This window comes from Astyanax mexicanus, unplaced genomic scaffold, assembly GCF_023375975.1.
Source record: "Astyanax mexicanus isolate ESR-SI-001 unplaced genomic scaffold, AstMex3_surface scaffold_47, whole genome shotgun sequence".
Lineage (NCBI taxonomy): Eukaryota > Metazoa > Chordata > Actinopteri > Characiformes > Acestrorhamphidae > Astyanax > Astyanax mexicanus.
Window position 1 is genome coordinate 342501 of NW_026040057.1, and position 16303 is coordinate 358803.

Below are 16303 nucleotides of genomic sequence, written 5' to 3' on the forward strand. Positions count from 1 at the left end.
GCTTCCATTACCATGGTCTTGTTATACATTACTAGTTTGTTATCTGAAACCCAACATAGATGAAGTTGCATAAGTAGTCTTGATGAGAGCTCTGCAATGGCTTACGGGCACACTACCCTGAGAACGCCCGATCTCGTCTGATCTCGGAAGCTAAGCAGGGTTTGGCCTGGTTAGTACTTGGATGGGAGACCACCTGGGAATACCAGGTGCTGTAAGCTTTTCCCCGAGATCTGGATTTAGGCCTTATCATAGCACTGAGACAGCTTTAGTTAGAATAACAAACGATCTACTTATAGCCGCCGACCAAGGCTGTGTTTCCTTACTCGTACTTCTCGATCTGAGCGCAGCCTTTGATACAATAGATCATACTATCCTTTTAGAAAGACTAGAGAACATGGTCGGTGTAACCGGAACTGCCTTAGCATGGTTTAAATCGTACTTAACCGATCGCTATCAGTTTGTGAGGATAAATGATATGTCTTCCAGTTATACCAAGGTAAGATATGGAATTCCACAAGGCTCTATATTAGGACCGTTATTATTTACATTATATATGCTCCCACTGGGCAAAGTTATTAGAAAACATGATGTGAATTTTCATTGTTATGCGGATGACACGCAGCTCTTCATATCAGCCAAACCTGATGACAGAGTGAGATTAAAGAAAATCGAGGATTGTGTAGAAGATGTAAAATCATGGATGTCGCACAACTTCCTCCTATTAAATAGTGATAAAACAGAAGTTCTCCTATTAGGCCCCAAAGCTGCTAGAAATAAATTATCAGACTTAATGCTAAATCTGGCTGACTTCTCAGCCACCCCTGGTTCAGCAGCTAAAAACCTTGGAGTTATTATAGATTCAGATCTAGCATTCGATAAACACATATCTAATGTTACTAGAACAGCTTTTCTACACCTCCGTAATATTGCCAAGCTAAGAAATGCCCTATCACTGCATGACGCAGAAAAATTAGTACATGCCTTTATTACCTCAAGGCTAGATTATTGTAATGCGCTACTGTCTGGATGTTCCGGCAGTAACTTAAATAAACTTCAGCTAGTTCAAAATGCTGCAGCCAGGGTCCTTACTAAAACTAGAAAATTTGACCATATTAGTCCAGTACTATCAGCACTGCACTGGCTTCCAGTCAAATTCCGCATAGACTATAAAATTCTCCTGTTAACGTATAAAGCCCTACACGGACTCGCTCCTGAGTATTTACAAGACCTCATCTCCTGTAATGAACCACCGCGATTACTCAGATCTCAGGGTGCTGGTTTATTAGTAGTGCCTAAAATTCAGAGGAGCTCTGCAGGAGGAAGAGCTTTCTCTTATAAAGCGCCTCAACTCTGGAATAATCTCCCCGAATATGTTCGGGACTCAGACACAGTCTCAATCTTTAAGTCTAGACTGAAAACTTACTTGTTTAGTTTAGCTTTTGGTAATTAATGTTTTTCCCTTTAGATAAGGCTGCAGATTCAGGGGTTCATGGACAGAGGGAATTGTGGTAAACTGAGATGCTGGTGCTGTTGTTCTCCCACTGCACACGGTCACTCAGGTTTGTGGACGGTGGAGTGGGTGGATGCCAGTGTTTCAGGGTGCCTCCATGTCTATGTTACCTTCTGGCTCTCTGCCTTTAGTTAGGCTGTTTTATTCAGTTCTGCCGGAGTCATTTGCCACATTCTGATAATGTTTTAATATTCTCAGTTTTGCATAAATCCAGTCAAAACTAATTCCATCTCTCTGCTTTCCTCCGAGTTACTGACTGCCCACCTGTCTGACCCGATACCGATGTTGGACCCTCAGGCTCTCGCGTCTCCTGTCCGGCCAGACTGATGGAAGTTTCTGAAGTCAGCTCTTCTCCACCACCACCACAGATCAGCTGCTCATCGACCATCTTACTCTCCACTACAGATTACATCCAAGCCATTAGTGGCGCTATTACACTCCTGAGTACATAAAACCTATATGGATGTATAAAAGACTTTTTAAATTTTAATTTAAAAGCCGTTTGACCAGTGGTAGGATGGTCCCCCCTTTAATGTGAGTCTTGGTCCTCCCAAGGTTTCTTCCTCCTCCTGCAGCTCTGAGGGAGTTTTTCCTTGCCTCCGCGCTCACTGGGGGTTCTGTTTTCTGTATTTTCTATGTGTAATGTTTTGCCTGATTCTTTGTCCTGTAATCATGTTTCTGTAAAGCTGCTTTGTGCCAACACCTGTTGTAAAAAGCGCTATACAAATAAATTTGATTTGATTTGATTTGATTCCCCTCTTGCTTCCATTACCATGGTCTTGTTATACATTACTAGTTTGTTATCTGAAACCCAACATAGATGAAGTTGCATAAGTAGTCTTGATGAGAGCTCTGCAATGGCTTACGGTCACACTACCCTGAGAACGCCCGATCTCGTCTGATCTCGGAAGCTAAGCAGGGTTTGGCCTGGTTAGTACTTGGATGGGAGACCACCTGGGAATACCAGGTGCTGTAAGCTTTTCCCCTCTTGCTTCCATTACCATGGTCTTGTTATACATTACTAGTTTGCAGTGTTGGGCACGTTACTTTGAAAAAGTAATTAGTTATAGTTACTAGTTACTTCTCCGAAAAAGTAACTGAGTTAGTAACTGAGTTACTCCACTATAAAAGTAACTAGTTACCAGTAAAAGTAACTATTGCGTTACTTTTGTTTTACTCGCCCCGTAAACCTCACCCCCCAGCCCCCACCTTCTCAGAGCGTGTTTCATAAGCCAGATGAATAGAGTGCAGAGAGCAAAGACAAGTACCTGCATAGAGCTTTGCATTTATTGGAACTCAATGTAAGCAACAACGGATGGACCAACAGTTCTCAAAATGTGTTTAAAAAAAATATATACACAATTTAAGGCTTGTTTAAACTGAACTAAAATGTATATGGATTTCTTAAATCCAACTAAAAGTCCAAAACATGCATTTTGCATCTGTGCAATAATTTATCCCAGCCATCCCAGTTGTCTAACCAAAGCAAAGACAGTAACCTGAACAAATTTTCACTTACTGCAACGCTAACTTAACAGAACTAGTACACAACCATAGTAAACAGACGGACATAAAGTGCTCCAATTTTGTTTCTTAAAGAAAGTAAATAGCTTAACAGGAGTGCATTTTAAATTGAAATGAAAATGTTCATGGGTTTGTTAAATCCAACTTTAGAAACATGCATGCATTTTTCTCTCCATCCATCCACCCACCCAACCCAGTCATGTCAAAATTTTAGCCTGTAAACCAGTGATTGTATCGTAGGAGAAGCAGCTTCTCAAACTTGAGGTCAGAGAGTCTGTTCCTCTTCGGTGTGAAGACCAGCTTCCCCAGGCTAAACAGTCTCTCCACTGGAGCACTAGATGGAGTGGCAGCATTATGCTTCAGGGAAAGTCTCTTTATAAGAGGAAATCCATGAAGTGAGTCCATCCCTTGGGCTCCTGATTTCAAATAATCTGCGACTTGACTTTCTGCAGTAGCAGATATGTCGTCCTCATCATCAAAGGAGAAGAATGCATCCTCAACAGTTGAGTTGGTACATGTGGGTGTGGTAGTGCTTGTACCTTTTTGCTGGTCTTCATTTCTTACACTTGCACAACATACCGCCAGCAGTTCTGCTTTGGCCTTGTCCTTTCTTTCTTGGGTTCGCAGCCAACGTAACTTGAACCTGGGCAGAGTCACAGCAGCCAGGAGAGCACTGTCGCTGTCCAGCACCTCTGTAAATCTTGCTTTAATTGCCTGAAATGACATAAAGCAAAAAAAAAAATTGACTGACTGTCTATACAAATACACACACACTCTCTCTCTCTCTCTCTCTCTTTCACATACACACACAGACACTACCAGTACAATATATACTATATTACAGAGATTTGCCAAGTTTTTTTTCTCCATTTTTGGCATTTGAATACTGGGGGAACTGAAATGTGGGACTAGCTTCCATGGACCGTTTTTATGTGGTACAGCACTCTGTTGTGTATTCACATTTTAATTATTTCACTAGAACCGTCAGGCTGCTGCTGCTCCTTCTGTTCTAGAGGTGTTGCTCTAACAGTGCTGCTGGTCTTTGCTGCATATTCTGGTTTTTAAGCTGCTGCTTTGAGATAAATACCACTTTAGTGGCTATTAAATTGTTGTTTTTGTTAATTTCTTAGTTTTTTTTTGTTTGGTTTAGTCGCCCAGACCAGTTTATTTACTTGTGGATATTTGCATACATTTTTTTGTAATATTAGTTTTTTAGGGTTTTTTTTTAGTATTTCGATTTTATATTTTGGAATTCGTTAGATTATATTTCTTATAGCATTTTGAGCTCACTTTAGTTGGTTATTGTCCAATTTCATCTCTATTTTTTGTTATTATGAAATGTTATTAGCTTATTAGCTTCTAGCATGTTGCTAGATTATTTGTTATTTAGCATACAGAACTTCTCACTGATCTTTTAATGAATGTTGATTTATTCATTTAATAGCTGTACCTAAGTATTTTAAGCCAGACAGACACTGTGTGATCTTTAATGAGTTCATGAGTGCACTTTTGTATGGTTTGTCTTGTAGGAAAACGCACGCGATTTATATGCTGACACTGTTGTCTGACTGAGGAGCTGCTAGACTTTCCGTCAAATGCAGCCCGTAGGCAGAAAAAATCCTGCAAGGTCTGCACGACCCGTGCCGAGCTTGAAATCCACATTAATTTAGTAGGGCATTAAAACTAACCTTTTAACTACAAATCTGAGATGAACGTGCTGTACTTCATCTTCTCTGCCCCCAAAACTATCCATTATCTTGCTTGACGGACGCGCCAAATCCCCCGCGAGCACGCAAGGTGCGCAGCGCACCGATTAATTCATGTGTTGAGCTTTAAACGCGCAGATTAGCTGTAACTGGTGAAACATCACAAAAATCACAGTGTGATTTGTTACATTAAAACACAGACCATTTTCTTTCGCCTAACCTGTCAGGGCCAGAGGAAAGCGGTGGAAATTCTCGGCCGGCCCGAGTTCATGCAGCGGGTCAGACAGGCTGGGGTTCAGGCTTGCGTTCAGGCAGACAATCTAATCTCTAGTATGCAGAACTCTTTCCGATACCAGCACTCGGTTCAGCAGAACAAAACGTTGAGAAAGCGCATATTACTTTATTGTTCTATACTCTTCTGCTAAGTTTTTCGTTTTTGATCTTTTAAAATTCGTTAGATTAGATTTTATTAGGCTTAGTTTAACTGGTTATTTTCCAATTTCATATTTATTTTTCGGTTAATAAAAGAAATTGTTATTCATTTTCTATTATTTTAAAGAGCAGGCCTTATTTGCCTCACGGAGTAATACTTTGACTTTTTTTTCGCCAGAAGAGATTGAGACTTGACTCGAACTCGTGCCGAAAGACTTGTGAGCATCTCTGCTATATTATTAATTTTCAAAGTGTATGGATGTATTACACAGAAATGTAGTTCTTACCTCCACAATTGCCTCTGGAAGGTCCACAAGTATTTGAAGTGCTCTCTTCAGCTCAAGGGTTTTCATCATCAAGGTCTCCAGGGTAGGTAGCAGTGTGCCGTGGTAGCAGTTGTCCTCTCCCTGTAGGATATCTAGGGCAACTGTCAGTGGCTTCATCGCAATGCAATATTCCTTCAGGAACTGATGCTCTTTTTCTGTGATTGCTTTCGAGCCAAACTTGGATGAGATGGTGTTTAAGTCCACTATGGAAATCTCGCAAATCCTAGCTAGAGCATCATAAAAAGAATTCCATCTGGTACTGCAAGGCACTATCAGCTTCTTTGCAACCACATCCTCTACTGTCTCTGCAGCCACTGTGGAACGGCTGGCCTTATTCCACAAGGCTGTGCATTTTGCAGTTGCACTCCTGTAAACTGCCTTCTCTGGTCTGGAGAGAATCCACTTTTCAATGTCAGAACATGACACAAGGTTCAGTATGTGTGATGCACACCTGTAGTGTGGTGGTAAATTAATCACATCATCATCCTCATCAACACGGCTTTGCAAGGCATCATTCATGTCAACAAAAGTAACCTCGTCATCTTCCTCATCCACAGAGTCATCCTCCTCAACTGACTGATACCTCTTAAAAGCCTTAACGAAATTCGAGCCATTGTCAGTGACAGTTGCTGTTATTTTGTGCGAAATGCCAAATGACGAGTGGATGTTGTCAAGTTCTATGGCAATGCTCTCGTGTGTATGACGGCCCTTGAACCGTCGGCATGCCAGGGCAGCTTTTTTTCGTTGAAAGTTTGCTGGATGCATCCAGTGTGCAGTTACGCCCAGGTAGCTTTTGTTATGTGCAGTCCATATATCTGCAGTAGTTGCCAAGTATTCCAGCTGTTCGAATTCTTTTTTTAGCTCAGAATTCATTTTAGAATATTCGGCATCAATGTATTTTGAAAACGTCTTTCTACAAGGTGGACCGGCGCCTCCTTTTCTTGGGATTTTGCCTATCAACGCCCTGAAGGAATCTGACTCCACTGTTGATATCGAAAGCATGTTTTCCACAATGTATGCTCCTATCAAGCCATTGAGCTCTCTCTGAGATAGTTTCTGAGGAGCCGATGCACTAAAGTCAAGCTTTTGTTGCTTGCATGGGGGGGGTCCTTCCTTGTTAGCGGACCCTTCGTCAACACTAGCCGTATTACCTGTATATTCTTGGGCCACAAGTTTGATCGAAGCGTGAGCCGTCGACAGGTGTTTCATCAAGTTGGAGTTGCTTACACAAGACGTAGACAAAGTTTTCGTTCGGGGACATAATGTGCACTTGACGTGCACATTTTTACCTTTCACCTCAGTGAGTTTGAAATACTGCCTGTATTTCCATCTGGAAAAGGCTGTTTTGCCGCTGGAGTCCTCCTCACTCGCCATCTCTCGCTATGCACTGAAAACACCCGCCACTACGCATGCGATCTAATCACCCACCCACCTATTTTCTCTGATTGGCTGAAGATGTAATCTTCCTTAGCCAATCATTGCTTAGGCGGTTATTTCACTCTTCCCTTCCCTGACACACAAACACACACACACACACACACACTTGCGCCTTTGTCTGTATGCGCGAAGCAAAAAAAAAAAGTTCATAGAGTGGCTAAAGTAACGTGCAGTAACGGGGTGTCAGAAATGGTAACGGCGTTATAGTTACAGTCAGAGTAATTAGTTAGATTACTCGTTACTGAAAAAAGTAACGGCGTTAGTAACGCCGTTAATTATAACGCCGTTATTCCCAACACTGCTAGTTTGTTATCTGAAACCCAACATAGATGAAGTTGCATAAGTAGTCTTGATGAGAGCTATGCAATGGCTTACGGTCACACTACCCTGAGAACGCCCGATCTCGTCTGATCTCGGAAGCTAAGCAGGGTTTGGCCTGGTTAGTACTTGGATGGGAGACCACCTGGGAATACCAGGTGCTGTAAGCTTTTCCCCTCTTGCTTCCATTACCATGGTCTTGTTATACATTACTAGTTTGTTATCTGAAACCCAACATAGATGAAGTTGCATAAGTAGTCTTGATGAGAGCTCTGCAATGGCTTACGGTCACACTACTCTGAGAACGCCCGATCTCGTCTGATCTCGGAAGCTAAGCAGGGTTTGGCCTGGTTAGTACTTGGATGGGAGACCACCTGGGAATACCAGGTGCTGTAAGCTTTTCCCCTCTTGCTTCCATTACCATGGTCTTGTTATACATTACTAGTTTGTTATCTGAAACCCAACATAGATGAAGTTGCATAAGTAGTCTTGATGAGAGCTCTGCAATGGCTTACGGTCACACTACCCTGAGAACGCCCGATCTCGTCTGATCTCGGAAGCTAAGCAGGGTTTGGCCTGGTTAGTACTTGGATGGGAGACCACCTGGGAATACCAGGTGCTGTAAGCTTTTCCCCTCTTGCTTCCATTACCATGGTCTTGTTATACATTACTAGTTTGTTATCTGAAACCCAACATAGATGAAGTTGCATAAGTAGTCTTGATGAGAGCTCTGCAATGGCTTACGGTCACACTACCCTGAGAACGCCCGATCTCGTCTGATCTCGGAAGCTAAGCAGGGTTTGGCCTGGTTAGTACTTGGATGGGAGACCACCTGGGAATACCAGGTGCTGTAAACTTTTCCCCTCTTGCTTCCATTACCATGGTCTTGTTATACATTACTAGTTTGTTATCTGAAACACAACATAGATGAAGTTGCATAAGTAGTCTTGATGAGAGCTCTGCAATGGCTTACGGTCACACTACCCTGAGAACGCCCGATCTCGTCTGATCTCGGAAGCTAAGGAGGGTTTGGCCTGGTTAGTACTTGGATGGGAGACCACCTGGGAATACCAGGTGCTGCAAGCTTTTCCCCTCTTGCTTCCATTACCATGGTCTTGTTATACATTACTAGTTTGTTATCTGAAACCCAACATAGATGAAGTTGCATAAGTAGTCTTGATGATTGCTCTGCAATGGCTTACGGTCACACTACCCTGAGAACGCCCGATCTCGTCTGATCTCGGAAGCTAAGCAGGGTTTGGCCTGGTTAGTACTTGGATGGGAGACCACCTGGGAATACCAGGTGCTGTAAGCTTTTCCCCTCTTGCTTCCATTACCATGGTCTTGTTATACATTACTAGTTTGTTATCTGAAACCCAACATAGATGAAGTTGCATAAGTAGTCTTGATGAGAGCTCTGCAATGGCTTACGGTCACACTACCCTGAGAACGCCCGATCTCGTCTGATCTCGGAAGCTAAGCAGGGTTTGGCCTGGTTAGTACTTGGATGGGAGACCACCTGGGAATACCAGGTGCTGTAAGCTTTTCCCCTCTTGCTTCCATTACCATGGTCTTGTTATACATTACTAGTTTGTTATCTGAAACCCAACATAGATGAAGTTGCATAAGTAGTCTTGATGAGAGCTCTGCAATGGCTTACGGTCACACTACCCTGAGAACGCCCGATCTCGTCTGATCTCGGAAGCTAAGCAGGGTTTGGCCTGGTTAGTACTTGGATGGGAGACCACCTGGGAATACCAGGTGCTGTAAGCTTTTCCCCTCTTGCTTCCATTACCATGGTCTTGTTATACATTACTAGTTTGTTATCTGAAACCCAACATAGATGAAGTTGCATAAGTAGTCTTGATGAGAGCTCTGCAATGGCTTACGGTCACACTACCCTGAGAACGCCCGATCTCGTCTGATCTCGGAAGCTAAGCAGGGTTTGGCCTGGTTAGTACTTGGATGGGAGACCACCTGGGAATACCAGGTGCTGTAAGCTTTTCCCCTCTTGCTTCCATTACCATGGTCTTGTTATACATTACTAGTTTCTTATCTCAAACCCAACATAGATGAAGTTGCATAAGTAGTCTTGATGAGAGCTCTGCAATGGCTTACGGTCACACTACCCTGAGAACGCCCGATCTCGTCTGATCTCGGAAGCTAAGCAGGGTTTGGCCTGGTTAGTACTTGGATGGGAGACCACCTGGGAATACCAGGTGCTGTAAGCTTTTCCCCTCTTGCTTCCATTACCATGGTCTTGTTATACATTACTAGTTTGTTATCTGAAACCCAACATAGATGAAGTTGCATAAGTAGTCTTGATGAGAGCTCTGCAATGGCTTACGGTCACACTACCCTGAGAACGCCCGATCTCGTCTGATCTCGGAAGCTAAGCAGGGTTTGGCCTGGTTAGTACTTGGATGGGAGACCACCTGGGAATACCAGGTGCTGTAAGCTTTTCCCCTCTTGCTTCCATTACCATGGTCTTGTTATACATTACTAGTTTGTTATCTGAAACCCAACATAGATGAAGTTGCATAAGTAGTCTTGATGAGAGCTCTGCAATGGCTTACGGTCACACTACCCTGAGAACGCCCGATCTCGTCTGATCTCGGAAGCTAAGCAGGGTTTGGCCTGGTTAGTACTTGGATGGGAGACCACCTGGGAATACCAGGTGCTGTAAGCTTTTCCCCTCTTGCTTCCATTACCATGGTCTTGTTATACATTACTAGTTTGTTATCTGAAACCCAACATAGATGAAGTTGCATAAGTAGTCTTGATGAGAGCTCTGCAATGGCTTACGGTCACACTACCCTGAGAACGCCCGATCTCGTCTGATCTCGGAAGCTAAGCAGGGTTTGGCCTGGTTAGTACTTGGATGGGAGACCACCTGGGAATACCAGGTGCTGTAAGCTTTTCCCCTCTTGCTTCCATTACCATGGTCTTGTTATACATTACTAGTTTGTTATCTGAAACCCAACATAGATGAAGTTGCATAAGTAGTCTTGATGAGAGCTCTGCAATGGCTTACGGTCACACTACCCTGAGAACGCCCGATCTCGTCTGATCTCGGAAGCTAAGCAGGGTTTGGCCTGGTTAGTACTTGGATGGGAGACCACCTGGGAATACCAGGTGCTGTAAGCTTTTCCCCTCTTGCTTCCATTACCATGGTCTTGTTATACATTACTAGTTTGTTATCTGAAACCCAACATAGATGAAGTTGCATAAGAAGTCTTGATGAGAGCTCTGCAATGGCTTACGGTCACACTACCCTGAGAACGCCCGATCTCGTCTGATCTCGGAAGCTAAGCAGGGTTTGGCCTGGTTAGTACTTGGATGGGAGACCACCTGGGAATACCAGGTGCTGTAAGCTTTTCCCCTCTTGCTTCCATTACCATGGTCTTGTTATACATTACTAGTTTGTTATCTGAAACCCAACATAGATGAAGTCGCATAAGTAGTCTTGATGAGAGCTCTGCAATGGCTTACGGTCACACTACCCTGAGAACGCCCGATCTCGTCTGATCTCGGAAGCTAAGCAGGGTTTGGCCTGGTTAGTACTTGGATGGGAGACCACCTGGGAATACCAGGTGCTGTAAGCTTTTCCCCTCTTGCTTCCATTACCACGGTCTTGTTATATATTACTAGTTTGTAATCTGAAACCCAACATAGATGAAGTCGCATAAGTAGTCTTGATGAGAGCTCTGCAATGGCTTACGGTCACACTACCCTGAGAACGCCCGATCTCGTCTGATCTCGGAAGCTAAGCAGGGTTTGGCCTGGTTAGTACTTGGATGGGAGACCACCTGGGAATACCAGGTGCTGTAAGCTTTTCCCCTCTTGATTTATGACCATGGTCTTGTTATACGTTACTAGAGTGTTATCTGAAACCCAACATAGATGAAGTCACATAAATAGTCTTGATGAGAGTTCTGCAATCGCTTACGGTCACACTACCCTGAGAACGCCTGATCTCGTCTGATCTCGGAAGCTAAGCGGGGTTTGGCCTGGTTAGTACTTGGATGGGAGACCACCTGGGAATACCAGGTGCTGTAAGCTTTTCCCCTCTTGATTTATGACCATGAGAGAGATAATAAGGGGCACTGTCAATCAAACTTTTTGACAGGTGACCTTTTGACCTTTGCTAGGTGCCCTTTGACCCCTCCCCCACAGCACATGCCTCCTTTTCTGGAATGTGACCTTTGACCCCTCAGATCACCCTATGATGCTGTCAGTTATTAATTATGTTTTCAATCATCTGTAATTACTTTTGACCTTTGCCATGTGCCCTTTGACCCCTCCCCACACCCCGTGCCTCCTTTTCTGGAATGTGACATTTGACCCCTCAGATCACCCTATGATGCTGTCAGTTATTAATTATGTTTTCAATCATCTGTAATTACCATTGACCCCTCAGATCCCCTGACCCTTGAACTCTCTTAATTATTTTTCTGATATCAATGACTACGAGTCTCCGGTAATTATGTTTTCAATCATCTGTAATTACCCCTGCCATTCGTCATTCATGTTTTGGATATGAGGTAATTTAAACCATGGTGACACACCGCCCCGCCCATCCCTCCGCCCTTCCTGCCCCATCCCCACCTCTTCCCGTCCCGCCCAGCCCCGCCCCCATCATTATTCAGATTGTCCTGATTGGTCAAACAAAAATTCCCGCCAAAAGTATTGACCAATAAGGTTGTTATTCCTATGGAGCAATCACAGCAAGCCTGCGAGTGAAATGTGTATTTAAGAGTTAGCGAGATGTGTGAAGGACCGAGAGAACGGAGCAATGGCTTGTGTTTCTGAGGTTGCTGAAAACCAAAGCTTCCCATACCGGGATTCGAACCCGGACCGTCTGGATGAAAGCCAGAAATCCTACGCGTTAGACCATATGGGAGGATCTGTAGAAGAAGAGCACGATGACGAGAATCTAAAAAGGTACCGAACAATGGAGAGCATTCCTGAACCAATCGCTCAAGGAGCGCTCAAGACTCAAGTCTGGCGTTTGTCAGATGGAACTTACTTCGGATATGTTTTTCTTAAGGATATATATAGCGTTGCTATGTACGTCGGAAAAACGGATAGATACGATGATGCCTCAGCTCGTTTTACTTTGAACCATATAGAATGGTTTAGCTTCAGAAGACACTGCTCTGTTTTTAATGCCTACGTCAATTACAGAAATACAGAATGCAGCCCATTTTTTTCAGGAGAACATGAATTTAATTTGGAAACCTCTGAATACAGGAAAGTCTAGGCGTTTTAATCTCGCGCCGGTTATGACAAGCCTCGGATGTAATGTAAGCCTCAGTGTCATTCAAGATTTAAAATGCTATGCAATTGAAAATGACCTGCACTCGTGCGATTTCCAGGTTGTTTTTAATTCAGAAGACTTTAAAAGAATGAATCGTGTCTACTTCGCAATAATTGACAGTCTGTTCTATATGAACAAATAGATTTTCTGATTATTGTCAAACATACAAAACCAACATTAATTATATTCTTAAACATTAAACTTTTATATTACATTTTAATACTTTTTTAGCCTATACTTTTCTATACTTTAGCTAAATTACCTCTCTTTCAAGTGAGTTGAGATGCTTACCCCACTCCTTGAGTCTAAAGAGAGGTAAGTGGTTGCTGGTGGAGTTAAGGGGCGGGAGGGTGGCGGTTTCCTGAGAGTAAGATATGAATTAGTTAGATCAATCAGTGTATTGATGGGTAAAGGAACTAGTGAGCTAGCCCATTGTTTGATTCTCACATGTTGCTTCATGTGCAACTGGCTAAAAGGGATTCCAGACTCCCAACAGAGTATAGACTATTGATGATTCAACAGCCGGGGGTAAATGCAGTAAACCATTTACCCAGGATTGGTTTACAATCCTCAGTCTATTGTTTTTTAATGAATGTTCTGATCAGATCAGCAAAATTTAAAACAGAGCAGTGTCTTTTGATGTTTTGAATCCTTTGTTAAAAAAAAAAAAAAATGAAACACACACACACACACAAACTCACACACACCACACACCTCCCACTCTTTTCTGTGATGTCATAACCTGAGGTCATCAATCAAAATCACTGTATAAAAAACCCGTTGGTAATCCACAATTTACATTCTGGAGACAACACAGACGCTTGAAGACCTCAAACACTTTGACGCTCCTTGATTTCAACCGCAATATGGACTTTGGTGAGAGAAAAAACTTTTAATATGAAATTATCACAATATATTACTTTTATTAAAATTACCTTTAAGTAGTTAAATGACTGTTTCTTATGGTTTAATAGGAATTTAATAGGAATCACTCATCTTTCAGCTTAATTAATGTGAGTAGTTAACATTGTTCTATGTATCCTATGCAAAATCAAATGTAAGTGATATTTAAGACTACTTTTCTACGTAATATATGAAATATGTAGTATATACATTCATCTTTTATTTTATTTTAGGATCAGAATGTTTCATTGTTGAAACTGTGACAGACTGTGATGCTGTGACAGACGAAAGTGTGCTATATCATCCATTTCAAAGTAAGTTTTTATTACTTTTTGATTAAAAATAATTATTTAATTTCAAACATGATGATTTGTTTCCTTCAATATGAAACTCAAATGTTTATTTATATTTTCTATAGCTTTTCATCCGGAACCTAGTAACTACGGATTAACCATTCACGGTGAGTGAAACTTAATGAAATATGTAATATATGTAAATATTTAATTTAAAATATTCTAACTCATGTGATTTCTGTTCATTAGAAAACAGTTACAGCCCATCAGCGTCTGACAATCTACAATTTGATGATGTTAATTCTGGTAAGAAACTTATACACACAGGTTTACTCTTACAGGGAATGGCGAAAAAAGTAAAACATGTTTTCTCTTTTCCTTCCACAGTGACAAGTCAACAATCAAATGATTACCGACCAACTACACCTAGTGAGTCAAATTTTGAAATTATGTAATAATTATCCTTTGTTAAATAACGTGCGCTAATTGAAATCTTTTTTTCGATAGGAAACAGTCCGGGATTGTCTGACAATCTACAATTTGATGATGTTAATTCTGGTGAGAAACACACACATACAGAAACACACACACACACACACTCCACCCATAGCCCCCACCCCTGGGGCCCATGGCTCCTGTTCTTCAACAGTCCCACACACACACACACACACACACACACACACTCCACCCATAGCCCCCACCCCTGGGGGCCCATGGCTACTGTTCTTCAACAGTCCCACACACACACACACACACACTCATGCATACAGCAATAATAATTCTAATTTTTTTTTTTTTTTTTTTTTTGTATTACAGATCTCCAACAACAAGAAGAATGCGAACTGGACGACCTGTACGACTTTCGATATCTGAAAAGGGCCGTGGAGATTTCGCTACGGAGGCTGGAACGTGCAGCTGCAAGCAGATCACGGGAGGATTATAGGTCGGCTATACCTTTGTTTACAGAACGTGTAATGCTCTTGGTTAGACATTGTGTTGATGATATAGATAATAATGTCGCAGAAACGCCCCGGTTGTGATTCTTTGTTAAATAAGAATAAAGCTAAAAAAATCCAACAACTCGCCTTATTCAAATGAAACAAACAATAACCCACATTCATTAATCAGTGAACCAAGTACCTCAAACCTACAAACAAATCATGTAGAACACAACACAGCTCTGAACCCTTTTCTGTTAGAAATGGTTAATGAGATTAATGGTAGTAATGAAAGGTTGACTTCTAATAATGAACACAGCTCTGAAATTGTATCTAATCTAGAAAATACATCAGAAACACCATACAATTTGTTTTCGGGATTAAGCGAATGCTTAACCAACATACAAAATGCATTAATAGAACACAACCCAACTCTGAACCCTTTTCTGTTAGAAATGGTAAATGAGATTAATGAGGTTAACGAAAGATTGGGGTCTATTGATGAACACAGGGATCATGAATTAGCTTCTAATCTTGAAAATATGTCAGAAAATCTATCCATCATTCAAACCGCTCTAACGCAGCACAACACATGCACAGCTCTGAACCCTTTTCTAATGGAAATGATAAATGAGATGAATGAAAGCATGACAGAACCACAACCTTGTGTCGCCACTGTACCATCCCCTATAAATGATTCGTTTGAAACATCTCAGGAATTATTACAACAACTAAACCAGAGTCTCTTGAGATTAAATGAAATTCTTGCAAACATGGGTCAGGATTCACACATTTTACCAAGTAGTCCTGTTAACGAGAATGTTTCAAATAGCCCTTCTCCATCTACTGATGAAATGGAGGATATCCATACACCCAACAGCTGTAATGAGCAACAGCCGGAAATACATCAGATGCCTAGTGTGAGTGAGGGAGAGCAAATGGGATTTGGGAGAGATGATCAACCCGGACATGTTTTAGATCCAAACATAGTTATAAATCGTATAGACAACTTCAATACAACAGAAATTAGACGGAGGATAAACTTTTCCTCATTAGGAAACGTTGATTCATTTGGGGATTTTTACAGCTGTGTGTTGGAGGTTTTAAACCGCATGCTTGAAGTTGGGAACGATAAAGTAGGCCCACGTGACGTAGTTCATGTTGAAATACAAGGCGAATCTCTCAATGTTTCATCTCGTGTTGAGGTAATCAACGGTAACATAGAACTCGATTCGATTCTGACCATGATAGAAAAATCGATACAGAGTAGGTTTGAAATACTTTCTGACGAAACTATAGAACTGGTGATTCGAATTGTACATGCACCACATGGTGGTACACGCAATAGTATGTCCAAGATGTTCAATTCTGACGTTGTACAACAAAAAATTAGACATCTATACGTTTTTGATAACCGTGACAACCTTTGTTTTGCTTTAAGCGTTTCCAAATTGCTGAATCCGGAACAAAGTGATTATCAAATAGAACAAAACGCGAGACAATTACAATCTGATGTAGGATTATCTGTAAATGATACGGTTAGCTTTGCAGACATTACACGATTTGAGCAAAAGTTGAATTGCAAAATTGTAGTGT

The 16303-nt window shown here is 41.8% G+C and overlaps 1 protein-coding gene, 1 long non-coding RNA gene and 21 other non-coding genes across 25 annotated transcripts; 21 read left to right on the forward strand and 2 right to left on the reverse strand.

Moving 5' to 3' along the window:
- The first annotated feature begins 99 nt into the window (after positions 1-99).
- LOC125797384 (5S ribosomal RNA) lies at positions 100-218 on the forward strand. Its single transcript, XR_007436229.1, has one exon. It is a non-coding gene; the product is annotated as a 5S ribosomal RNA (ribosomal RNA).
- Positions 219-2370: 2152 nt separating this feature from the next.
- Positions 2371-2489, forward strand: LOC125797222 (5S ribosomal RNA). The gene has a single exon (XR_007436065.1). It is a non-coding gene; the product is annotated as a 5S ribosomal RNA (ribosomal RNA).
- Positions 2490-3244: 755 nt separating this feature from the next.
- On the reverse strand, positions 3245-7230 carry zgc:161969 (uncharacterized protein LOC569044 homolog). Its single transcript, XM_049473857.1, has 2 exons — positions 5460-7230; positions 3245-3748 (listed from the first exon to the last, which is right to left on the reverse strand). Exons 1-2 carry the CDS (start codon positions 6870-6872, stop codon positions 3245-3247), a joined length of 1917 nt encoding a protein of 638 aa, XP_049329814.1. The 5' UTR covers positions 6873-7230.
- Positions 7231-7304: 74 nt separating this feature from the next.
- On the forward strand, positions 7305-7423 carry LOC125797223 (5S ribosomal RNA). The gene has a single exon (XR_007436066.1). It is a non-coding gene; the product is annotated as a 5S ribosomal RNA (ribosomal RNA).
- A 110-nt stretch (positions 7424-7533) lies between these two features.
- LOC125797322 (5S ribosomal RNA) lies at positions 7534-7652 on the forward strand. The gene has a single exon (XR_007436167.1). It is a non-coding gene; the product is annotated as a 5S ribosomal RNA (ribosomal RNA).
- A 110-nt stretch (positions 7653-7762) lies between these two features.
- On the forward strand, positions 7763-7881 carry LOC125797224 (5S ribosomal RNA). Its single transcript, XR_007436067.1, has one exon. It is a non-coding gene; the product is annotated as a 5S ribosomal RNA (ribosomal RNA).
- Positions 7882-7991: 110 nt separating this feature from the next.
- Positions 7992-8110, forward strand: LOC125797374 (5S ribosomal RNA). Its single transcript, XR_007436219.1, has one exon. It is a non-coding gene; the product is annotated as a 5S ribosomal RNA (ribosomal RNA).
- A 110-nt stretch (positions 8111-8220) lies between these two features.
- Positions 8221-8339, forward strand: LOC125796891 (5S ribosomal RNA). The gene has a single exon (XR_007435797.1). It is a non-coding gene; the product is annotated as a 5S ribosomal RNA (ribosomal RNA).
- A 110-nt stretch (positions 8340-8449) lies between these two features.
- LOC125797225 (5S ribosomal RNA) lies at positions 8450-8568 on the forward strand. Its single transcript, XR_007436068.1, has one exon. It is a non-coding gene; the product is annotated as a 5S ribosomal RNA (ribosomal RNA).
- A 110-nt stretch (positions 8569-8678) lies between these two features.
- LOC125797226 (5S ribosomal RNA) lies at positions 8679-8797 on the forward strand. The gene has a single exon (XR_007436070.1). It is a non-coding gene; the product is annotated as a 5S ribosomal RNA (ribosomal RNA).
- Positions 8798-8907: 110 nt separating this feature from the next.
- Positions 8908-9026, forward strand: LOC125797227 (5S ribosomal RNA). The gene has a single exon (XR_007436071.1). It is a non-coding gene; the product is annotated as a 5S ribosomal RNA (ribosomal RNA).
- Positions 9027-9136: 110 nt separating this feature from the next.
- Positions 9137-9255, forward strand: LOC125797228 (5S ribosomal RNA). Its single transcript, XR_007436072.1, has one exon. It is a non-coding gene; the product is annotated as a 5S ribosomal RNA (ribosomal RNA).
- A 110-nt stretch (positions 9256-9365) lies between these two features.
- Positions 9366-9484, forward strand: LOC125797229 (5S ribosomal RNA). The gene has a single exon (XR_007436073.1). It is a non-coding gene; the product is annotated as a 5S ribosomal RNA (ribosomal RNA).
- A 110-nt stretch (positions 9485-9594) lies between these two features.
- On the forward strand, positions 9595-9713 carry LOC125797231 (5S ribosomal RNA). The gene has a single exon (XR_007436076.1). It is a non-coding gene; the product is annotated as a 5S ribosomal RNA (ribosomal RNA).
- Positions 9714-9823: 110 nt separating this feature from the next.
- Positions 9824-9942, forward strand: LOC125797232 (5S ribosomal RNA). Its single transcript, XR_007436077.1, has one exon. It is a non-coding gene; the product is annotated as a 5S ribosomal RNA (ribosomal RNA).
- A 110-nt stretch (positions 9943-10052) lies between these two features.
- On the forward strand, positions 10053-10171 carry LOC125797233 (5S ribosomal RNA). The gene has a single exon (XR_007436078.1). It is a non-coding gene; the product is annotated as a 5S ribosomal RNA (ribosomal RNA).
- A 110-nt stretch (positions 10172-10281) lies between these two features.
- On the forward strand, positions 10282-10400 carry LOC125797234 (5S ribosomal RNA). Its single transcript, XR_007436079.1, has one exon. It is a non-coding gene; the product is annotated as a 5S ribosomal RNA (ribosomal RNA).
- Positions 10401-10510: 110 nt separating this feature from the next.
- On the forward strand, positions 10511-10629 carry LOC125797235 (5S ribosomal RNA). Its single transcript, XR_007436080.1, has one exon. It is a non-coding gene; the product is annotated as a 5S ribosomal RNA (ribosomal RNA).
- A 110-nt stretch (positions 10630-10739) lies between these two features.
- LOC125797236 (5S ribosomal RNA) lies at positions 10740-10858 on the forward strand. Its single transcript, XR_007436081.1, has one exon. It is a non-coding gene; the product is annotated as a 5S ribosomal RNA (ribosomal RNA).
- Positions 10859-10968: 110 nt separating this feature from the next.
- LOC125797237 (5S ribosomal RNA) lies at positions 10969-11087 on the forward strand. The gene has a single exon (XR_007436082.1). It is a non-coding gene; the product is annotated as a 5S ribosomal RNA (ribosomal RNA).
- Positions 11088-11196: 109 nt separating this feature from the next.
- LOC125797413 (5S ribosomal RNA) lies at positions 11197-11315 on the forward strand. The gene has a single exon (XR_007436258.1). It is a non-coding gene; the product is annotated as a 5S ribosomal RNA (ribosomal RNA).
- A 27-nt stretch (positions 11316-11342) lies between these two features.
- Positions 11343-15786, forward strand: LOC125796840 (uncharacterized). 3 transcript variants are annotated; one of them, XR_007435745.1, is made up of 6 exons: positions 11343-13586; positions 13710-13790; positions 13895-14075; positions 14157-14198; positions 14277-14327; positions 14586-15786. It is a non-coding gene; the product is annotated as an uncharacterized LOC125796840 (long non-coding RNA). The 3 variants fall into 3 exon arrangements; XR_007435746.1 differs by having other exon boundaries at positions 11343-13449; positions 13548-13790; XR_007435744.1 differs by having other exon boundaries at positions 11343-13790.
- trnae-uuc (transfer RNA glutamic acid (anticodon UUC)) lies at positions 12085-12156 on the reverse strand. The gene has a single exon. It is a non-coding gene; the product is annotated as a tRNA-Glu (tRNA).
- Positions 15787-16303: the final 517 nt, after the last annotated feature.

What these genes read in the sequence shown, in the direction of transcription:
- zgc:161969 (XM_049473857.1), bottom strand. Translation starts at nt 6,872, where the DNA reads ATGGCGAGTGAGGAGGACTCCAGCGGCAAAACAGCCTTTTCCAGATGG. An exon ending in TTCCAGAGGCAATTGTGGAG is followed by an intron (nt 3,749 to 5,459) that starts GTAAGAACTACA and finishes ATGTCATTTCAG; the next exon opens with GCAATTAAAGCAAGATTTAC.